General features: G+C 37.7%; 1 protein-coding gene and 1 long non-coding RNA gene across 4 annotated transcripts; both read right to left on the reverse strand.

The window, feature by feature from the left end:
• Positions 1 to 354: 354 nt before the first annotated feature.
• On the reverse strand, positions 355 to 6114 carry LOC114748512 (PX domain-containing protein EREL2). 3 transcript variants are annotated; one of them, XM_028936949.1, is made up of 11 exons: positions 6017 to 6114; positions 5607 to 5799; positions 4587 to 4697; positions 4366 to 4464; positions 4092 to 4178; positions 3212 to 3320; positions 2229 to 3019; positions 1865 to 2029; positions 1535 to 1777; positions 1004 to 1222; positions 355 to 840 (listed from the first exon to the last, which is right to left on the reverse strand). In XM_028936949.1, exons 2-11 carry the CDS (start codon positions 5694 to 5696, stop codon positions 604 to 606), a joined length of 2151 nt encoding a protein of 716 aa, XP_028792782.1. In that variant the 5' UTR covers positions 5697 to 5799; positions 6017 to 6114; the 3' UTR covers positions 355 to 603. The 3 variants fall into 3 exon arrangements, with proteins under 3 accessions (XP_028792782.1, XP_028792788.1, XP_028792777.1); XM_028936955.1 differs by lacking the exon at positions 6017 to 6114 and having other exon boundaries at positions 4366 to 4456; positions 5607 to 6010; XM_028936944.1 differs by lacking the exon at positions 6017 to 6114 and having other exon boundaries at positions 5607 to 6010.
• Positions 6115 to 7982: 1868 nt separating this feature from the next.
• LOC114748550 (uncharacterized) lies at positions 7983 to 9048 on the reverse strand. Its single transcript, XR_003740485.1, has 2 exons — positions 8830 to 9048; positions 7983 to 8626 (listed from the first exon to the last, which is right to left on the reverse strand). It is a non-coding gene; the product is annotated as an uncharacterized LOC114748550 (long non-coding RNA).
• Between the last annotated feature and the right edge of the window lie 406 nt (positions 9049 to 9454).

Consider the following 9454-nt stretch of genomic DNA (forward strand, 5'->3'; position numbering starts at 1 on the left):
CATCATTGCCCCAATAACAATGCCACACTTGAATGAGGTCCTAAACTCAAATCTAACATTAACACGTTTAAAAGCATTTTTTTTGTTACAAAAAAAAAATAACATGTTTAAACGCGCACGTGTATTTAAATTGCACACATTTAGTACCCGAAAGTGTCTCGAATAGGATTGCCTCCAATAGGAAGATACCTATACTTTAGCAAAAAAAAAAAACCAAAAGAACAAAAAAAATGGTAGCTGACGGCAAGTATATCTCATGGACACAAACCTGCGTGTGCAGGTGTAGGGGTGTGTGTGTGTGAGTGCTTGAGAGAGAGAGAGAGAGAGAGAGAGAGAGAGAGAGAGAGAGAGACGTTTATCTCAAACAAGCTCTAGTTCTGTTATTTGAGGTGTGAAGTTTACAAAAAGTGTCGTGCGCGGCAAAGGGCTCGTATATGTGTGCTGCCTACAGATCAAAAGCTTGTACATTTGAAAGTACGCCAAGAAGGATACTGCATTCAGCAAGACTGACTTAAATATGATGATAGACCGGGATGTGAAACAGACTCAGCGAAACCTCGTCAAATTGGGGGGAAAAAAGAATTAATAATAATATACACCAGCTCAGTTCATACTACTATTTGTTACAGTGTCCACCGGAGAATCATCACTTGCTGACGTGTCCAATTTGAGAGCATACCTCGTGACACAGTTCATTTTTTTTCTCAATCTAGCATTGTCGATGAATAAATCTGCTATCATCTTTTGCAGTGCGTCATCGTAGATAACACCATCTTTTATGTCATTGATTTTATCTACTTCAGAAGCAGCCATTCCCGTGTCCTTCCCTAAGTCTTCGACCTGATCAAATTTGAATGAAAAGTCTATAGTTATGGTGGGAAATACAGTGCATGAAAGAAGAGGTTGCATCTCTAAGCACGTTGCATTAAAAAATCATCATCGCCCAACTCTTGTTCAACTGATGAAGGATCACACAGTGTAGCCCACGGAAAATAACTAGTACCTCTGCTAGTAGGACGCCAATTCGATCATCAGATACTGCTAACTGGTTTGCAGTCTCTTCTAAAGATGATGAGTTCGTTGCGGTGTTATCTTGATCTTCTGTGGGAAAAGTGATGTTGCACTGTTGAAGCTGGGTGAACAGAAGCTTGCATTTCTGGATCAGGTTTCTTGACGCAGATTCGGCATGTTCCCTCTTCTCTCTTTCATGTTGAAGAAGTTTCTAAAAACACACGCAAATCATCATCATAGATGTCGTTCAAAATGGATTCATATGGAACAAAAGGGATTTTGATTTTATGACAGAATGGAACATGGGAAAAGGCAGGACTGCAGGAAAACTCAATCTAGAAAGATGTACCTCTCTCGATAAGTTACACACAAAAACTACATACGTAAAGGGTAAAATGAGTGAAGGCTTGCAGAAAGGGGGAAAACTAGAGAAATATCCAGACTGAAGAAGAATGACTAATATTTTGCCCCCATAATCTTGAACAATGAAACAACTGAGTTTGCAAAGCAAATGATAACATACCTCAGCTTCGCACTTTTCCTTTATTGACTCACTAAGCTCCCTCTTCAATTCTGATTGGGAATTTCGGAGAGATTTGACCTCCTTAACGAGGACCTTAACGTCAGCTTTAGATTTTGTTTCTAACTCATTATACTGTTTCAACAAAATTTCCAGCTGATCTTTAGTACTATTCAAAGTCTGAAGCAGTTCTTCTTTCTCCTGAACAACCGCTTCATTTGTTGAATTCTGAATTGAATTTTCACCCTGGGTATTATATAAAAAAATTTAATATAAAAAGCATGAAATGTGACTAAAAGAAATGTTTGATATCCATAAAACAAATTCCAATACCACTTCAGACTTTAGTTTCATCTCCATTTCCAATGACTTCCGACGAAGCTCCTCCATATCCCACTGCATTTGGGTAAACCTTTCCCTCTCAATTAGAATAGCCTGTTGCAAGTTTTCTTTACTCTTCTGTTTAGTAGTATCAAGTTCTACTTCCAAATCCTTGACCTGAAAATTCCACATCAGTTGTGGTCATATAAATAACATTCGAGATTTTACATGTAGTGGAACTCAAAACAATTTGTAGGGCTCCAAGAATTGTAGATGCATTTATTTACAAATCACAAGTGCACTTTGATTATTCTCATCTTTGGCGAACTGATTGTAGATGACAAGTCATGTACAAGGGAATACATGAGATACAAACCTTTGTGGCAAGAAAATCCTTGGCAGCTATTTCTTGATTTAATCTAACTATAAGGTCTTCCATATCAGTTTTTGCAGTAACTAGCCTTCGCTGCATGGTTAAAAGAATCCTATTTAATTTATGGCGCTGATCTAGTGGAAGGACTACTTGAGCATCACCAGCAGACTGCATCTCTGCATGACTTATATCTGGTGTTCTGGATACCATGGTATTTCCAGGAAGGTCAATAGAACCATTTGGAATTCCAGTAGCAGAAAAATCGCTACCTCTCAAAGAGCTTCCATCACTTCCCACACTCTCATTGGAATGCTTGCGAACATGACTGGAAACATTGGCTTGCTCAGGTTCAGAGAAAAGCTCCATCGGGTTTTTAGCCAAGTGTGAGGCATTAAAAGCATTTCCATTATTTTTGTTCTCTGCAGCATAGCTGAAATGTCTGGCATTTACTTTATGCTTGGATAGGCCTTCTAGCTGCTCTAAAATAGTCTGACCCATAAATAAACCCTCATCAATATTTGATATACCATACTTGACCAGCTTTTCCATCGGACTTGTCACATCTTCATCCAATGTTAAATCATCTGTGCCAACTTCAGAATGATCGTCCAGCCCAACTCTTGGTGTTCCAAGTTCAGATGGCTCATATGCAGTATCACTACCATAATCTGATGCAATAGATGAAGTACCAGCACCTAATGATAAGTTTGAATGGAGAGGTGATTGTGCAGAAAAAGCTGAGTTATTGGAAGCAGGATCTGATTCTGAATTCTGCTGATTTGAATCTCGAAAAGCTGAAAGATGTTTTAATGAGGTAAAACATGTCAAAAATTTGAAAAAGCTAAGAAGAAATGAACCAGAAAAAAGCTATATCTACAATTCTTGAGGTTCAAATGTACTGCCCATTCACTAAAGTTGGTATAAAATAGGCAAACATTACATGTCTTGGGCACAATAAATGCAAGATGCAATAGGAAGGTGCATACAAGCTCTAGCTGCAGCCTCTAATTCAAGAAAGGATGCAACTGCGGCACATCTAGATACATCAATGTCTGACAAAAGTTTGGTGATCCACTCCTCCAAAGAGCACCTTCTCTGTAGTGAGTGCAATGTAATGTGTCAGTCATTTACATGATAAAAAATAACAATAATAATAATACCTACATAACTCATGCACCCACAACCAACCATAAAGCTCGATATGAGATTAATGGAAAAATTATGAATATGAATGGTGTCACTAAAATTAGATCGAACCACCCGCACGGTTGATTAGATATTACTTTTTAAAGTATAAACAATGCTTTATAAGATTCAATCAAAGAACCCTGCAATATCTAACAGGAAGTTATTTTTTTTCCACCCACCGTCAGTCACAAAAGTTCTAAAAATATCCTTCTTTAGTTCAAATGCTTGTTGAACAGACTACAAAAATAATAGCCATACAACAACAGGCCTCATCTCCTAAATGAGGCCAGTTACAAAATCACATGACACCATTGTATTCTAACTAACTTTTCCAATATATCATTTACCCATGGATCTTATTTGATAACTTCCTTGAGTATCCCTCTTGGTTTTCCTCTACCTCCCAACCAACTCTATAAAACCATACTTATACAGGTGTATAAATTAAAACAAAATCTATGCGCAATTTAAAGATAAAGTAGTCATAATTAAAGTGACCAAAGTAAGACTAATTACAAGTATGGCGTTCTTTCTTATTTCCTATTTAAAAAGTATAGACATTTAAGACAATTCAAGACGGTCACTTGCACATCCATAATGCCAAAAGTGCAACAAATAGTACTGAAATAAATTAAACCATTGAGTATACCAAAACAATAACCTAAATTATTATATTACCTCTTCCAACAATGCTCGGCTTTTCAATCGTACAAGTCCTTTTGGCGGAGCTGAGGGAATGCTTTTCCTGGGAAACTCCTTTTTAATCTACAAAGACAGATGATAACAAATCAGCAAAACTTAAGCGCAAAACAACACATATAAAAGTCTTCATATGTACTAATGCTTCTTTGACAACTAAGTTGCCAGAATCAGGGTCAAATTAGGTACTAACTCATTCAATTAAGGGAAAAAACTCATACACTAAGATGCACCTGCATAAGCAAAAACTTACATCTGCAAACAACTTTAAAAAATCATTGAACCTTCTCAGTACTCCATGTATTGTTGTGATACCTTCTGGTGATTGCAGACCAACTTGGACCCTGTAAAACTGTCCCTAATGATGTTAAAAGTGCATACTAACAATGATGATAATATTCAACGAATAGGCAGAAAATAAAAATCAGTATCTTTGGTCATGAATAAAAAAGGGACGTTGATCAGCCTAAGTACCACGATGGGATCTGAATTTCTTGTTTTGGGAAGAAAGACCCAAGAAGGTATGGTGACACAATAACTCCAACCTGTACGATGACTGTGTGGCCATACTGTATCCCGTCCATTCTGCATGAAAGAAGCTTGTGACCAAAAAAATGATAAAATAATATGTAAACAGATTTCTAAAGACGGTCACAGACATATAAGCTATCAAACAGTAACTAGAAAAGGAAAAGCAAGCATAGTAATAGCTTATGAACGTAGAGAGAACATACAACAGTGAACAAAAAAGACACATGACAAAGTTGCAAAAAACGAAAAAAAATCTAATGTGATAAGAAGCCACCGCCTATACTAATAGAAACATACTAATGTTTCCCCAGAATAGAGTACCGCCTTCAATTTGAATTGAAGAAAAAAAGAATACTACGACTGTATAATCGATAAAACTTTTCATAACGAAAAATAAAAGAGACTTTCCCGCGCGGCTCCTCCCCAGTTGGGGAATATCTCAAGCAACGTCAAAAGACCTTCAAATCAACGCAACAGCTTCTGCGAGAACAATAAAGACTCCAAGTGATCAAGAAGCAATTGATACCACGGCCTTAAAAATGCCGCAGTCTGGATCGCATTTCTCCACAAACGCTGTCCATTCAATTATATTCATACCAAATAAGTTCAAGATATCACACGTGTCCCGCAGATTTAAAATTCATGAATCAGGTGGATGGAAATCGAGAAGTTGCAATTGAATCATGTTAATAGGGACTCAGCAAGAGATTAAGTAACTCAAGCCACTAATTCCGAAAGAGGCCTAGTTGGCTTCAATAAGGAGAGGACATTGACCAGAATTCCGAAAGAAACTGGATTGGCATCAACAATAAAGAGCGCAGACTGACTAGAAAGTAATGAAAGAGATCAAATTACATCGCGCACAAAGATGATCGGTGAATTAAGGAACGGAGGCATCCGATTTCGTGAAATCATCGGAATTAAGAAATTATTAAGACAAGGGCGAAAGAAAATAGAACTAACCCAATTTCGTGGGGGAGGACTCCAGTCCATCCCGAGAGGCAGCGGTGAAGTCCCATCATGCCTGTGCTTGGGAGGACTCTGTCGCAGCATATTGTTCCCTCGCCGCCAGAATCCGCGTTCTCTTATGATATCATAATCGTAACATCAAAGACACAGAAGAGCTCCCCGGGCGGAATTGGGATGCGAGTGAAAGCTGCACTACAAGCTAGGGTTTAAGCGATCGGATCGGAGAGCCAGCGGAGCCAGGTGGCATCCGCACCATCAACCACCGAGGACTGCGCACGGTGAAAATTAAACAGACAGGCTAACTAAGAGAAGCCAAAGAGTTCAGAGCGCGTGAAAAATCTCAGGAGCACTGTGGATTGTATGCTCTGTTTTGATGCTATTGCAGGAAAAACAGTCACACCTACCTGTCTTCTTCTGCAATCGCATTGCGCTTCACGTTTTGCCAAGGACGACCCAGAATCAACGACAACGAGCCATTCCGACGTTGCAGTCCAGCTTCTTCCCTTTTTTTTTTTTTTGGCTTTTGCCCTTTTGCTTTGTCGTATTGTTTTACCACCTTCTGCGTGCCGTTCGGGGATAGACCTGGGCTTCACTAAACGACGTCAAGGAAGTCATGGGCCCAATACTTTTAACCACTTTAGTGGGCCAAATTTTTGGGGTCCAAAGCAATCACTTTCTTTTTTTGTTGGATTAACAATCGGTAACCATTTAGGGTATGTTTGAATTGGCGTTGGGCAAAACTGACTTCTAGCTCAACTGACTTTTGTAACTGAAGTTAGAGTAAAAGTCAGTTAGAGTATGTTTGAATAGGTGCTTTTGAAAAGTCAGTTGAAAAAGCTGAAAGTTGTTTGGATGATGAATGAAAAAGTTAGTTTAGTTGTAAAATGACTAAAAAGGGCATGAACTTTATTAAATAGTAGTTTTTAATTTTTTATGTTTTTAATGTGATAATAGGTTAAAAAAACATATAAAATTATTATGATAAAATATAAATAGTTTAATTGTGAAATTATGAAATAAAAATATTTGTTATGAAGAAAAAGTTGAAAACACATTGTAGATAATTAATTAAATATACATAATAGACAAACATGAATATAAATTAAAATTTATTTGGTCTAAATAAAAACTTATTATGCTAACGAAGGAGATGAGGCAGAGAGAAAAATGTGAGGGTAAATCTGGGATGCTCATTTTTAGTAATCACCGTTTGAAACTACAGTTTGAAAAGTTAGATTTTTCTCCGTTGAGTCTAACTGAGGTTGAAAGCCAGAAGTTGGTTGGAAAAGTTAGCCCAGCCAAACAACAGTTTTGGTCCAACTCAGTTTACAACCTCAGTTTCACAGATTCCAAGGCACAACTACAGTTTGGAACTGCAATCCAAACATAGCCTTAAAAAGTGGAGAAAACCGACAGGCACCCGAACAATGATTCAGCAAGCTGCTCAAGTGGTCCAACAATGTGAAAAATAATTGGCTTAAGTGTTGTTGTTTTTGGATCAATTGGCATCCGAATTTTACAGGTAGAATCTCATTCATGAAGTCACATCGACTTGCGAAGTCACGTTCCACTAACAGTCCTAAAGTTCCTTTTTTCTGCATTCCGTTTCAACTTCAACTATTAGCACGTAATAAAACTTTTTTTTTTTGTATATACAAAAGTTTGGATGAATTGGGTCTCAGGACTCACTTACAAATCGTCCACCAATAAAATCCTCACATTAACAGCGGAATTCGAACTCATTACCCTGGGAATTATGAGTCAACTTCTTAACAACTGGACTAACACTTGTTGGTAGCTTGTAATATAACTTGATTTCTTTTTTTTTTTCTATTAGGCTAAAAGTCGAAAGGAATGAAGCATTCTCCCGTATGACTCTATGAGGAAGAGATGGTCCAGGGTCCAGGCTATATTGCCACTGCAAGTTATTAATTGTTACGCTACGCTTCATCGTTGTCAAACTTACCATTATTTTTGTTGCTTTCTGCAATCTAGGGAGCATTTAATTACTAGACTTGTGGGGGAGGTTAATAGACTGAGATCTTCGATTCAATCTTCAGATATGAACAGCAAGGAAACTTGTGAGGTAACTATGGAATAATGGAATCACAGAAATTCCAAATCAAAATACATACGTTTCACGACAGAAGGAATATAACGATTTTTTTTTCCCCAAAGAACTTTAGGTTAAGCCACAGAAAGTAGTTTTAGAGAGGTGAGAATTAACAGGAGCGTCTCTAGACAAGACCACATGTCTCCTGCGCACTTGAGCCAAAGTACCTCACGCCAGTGGACAGTGGTGGCCTGTCACTAGCAACCGCCGTTGAAGAAAAAAGGAAACAAGTTGTGCGCCTTTCTGCTATGAAGGGATGGGCTAATGATTGTCTGCAGAACAAAAAAAATCTCTCACAGCATATGAATTATTCATACCCAGTAATTCAAAAATGATTCTCAATTACTTGTTTTATCCCAGCAGTGTGATAACAAAATCCCATATCTTTGGGTCAAGAAAAGAAGCTGTGATACATTGAAGAGGAAGAAGAAAAGTAGAAAACAGAAGAATTTAAAAGAAAAACAAGAAGAAAGAAGGAAGAAGAGGTGGATGGTGGGGGAAGCTTGCTTGTACGTATTGACAATGAGTGACAATGGCAACGTACAATTACTTTTCTGTTTCAGAGGAAAAACGAAGCCTCCGCTTCAACTAATTTCAACACTTTTCACCTTCTTGTGCGTCACGCCTGCTTGTCTCTTTTACCAAACTGGGCAGTTCAAGGATTGCTGTTCAGAAGAACCGAAAACACCAAATGCGTGAAAAATCGCAGAACCTATTGAAATTGAGAATTAAGAACCACAAAGGGGGGAAAAAAGAAATCGCATCAGATTACATGTATCAGATTTATCGACGTTATTCGATAATGCATCTAGAAAACGTAATCAAAATGTAACCGTGAGCGTCTGTTTTTGTCAGATCGGAGCAAATCATCGGAAGAGATCTGAAATTTCGCCATCGGAACCTGCATGAAATATATGTTGTGACATTTTCTACAGAGAAACGAAATGGCAGTAAAGCGTCTGCTACAAGAGCACCACAATGAAAATTCTGCCGCGAGGAAAATTAAAAAAAAAAAAAGAAGAGAAGAGATGAGAAGATTGGGGCAAATCAATTGCCATGTCTGGACAAAGAGTTGAACCAGTGACTAGAAAAGTTCATGAAGACCTGATGTATTGGTTGACTGTACTAGCAAAGAGTACGGGTGGCGATGCGGCTGATCATCTCAGTGATTTTCCACAGCTTTCTTGAATTGTGTTGGTGGAAATTCTGTTTGCATGAAGCCTTTACAGGCACAGTTCAAGAAAGCTGTGGAAGATCACGAAGAAGACCATTCATGAACAGTCGTATAGTGAGAGAGGGAGAGAGAAGAAGTGGGTGAAGGACCATGGACATAGAGCATGGGTGCGGATTGTTGAACCTCTTAAATAAATATGCAGTAATGGGAAAAGAAATTAAAATAGAAATATGATGGAAATAATTTTACCCTGATACCTCAAAAATAGTAGCCGCCATGCTTTTTCTTAATTATTTTTTGATGCGTGATCTAAAATATTAATTGATTTAATGAATAGTGATCTGAAATATTATTGTATCACCGTCAATCCGCCGATTTAGTGATATGATGTGTTGATTCGGTTTAATGATTAAAGAAAATTTCTCGGCTTTAAATTCTTTGTTTAATTTAAATTTCATATAATTATAATTTCATCTATGTTATTTACAAATTCAATAAATAAGATTCAGCCCCTTAAAGTGTGTATAGAAATTATTTAAAGAACTAGCACGTGAA

This window comes from Neltuma alba, unplaced genomic scaffold (genome assembly GCF_004799145.2).
Source record: "Neltuma alba isolate B1F8T4 unplaced genomic scaffold, ASM479914v2 tig00000920_pilon, whole genome shotgun sequence".
Classification (NCBI taxonomy): domain Eukaryota; kingdom Viridiplantae; phylum Streptophyta; class Magnoliopsida; order Fabales; family Fabaceae; genus Neltuma; species Neltuma alba.

Bases quoted from the DNA above. Each gene is read 5' to 3' on its own strand.
- LOC114748512 (XM_028936949.1), bottom strand. From the start codon at position 5,696: ATGCTGCGACAGAGTCCTCCCAAGCACAGGCATGATGGGACTTCACCG. The intron at 3,321-4,091 runs GTAATATAATAA...CACTCACTACAG, and splicing joins GCCGAGCATTGTTGGAAGAG to AGAAGGTGCTCTTTGGAGGA. The intron at 2,030-2,228 runs GTTTGTATCTCA...TGGAATTTTCAG, and splicing joins AGGATTTTCTTGCCACAAAG to GTCAAGGATTTGGAAGTAGA.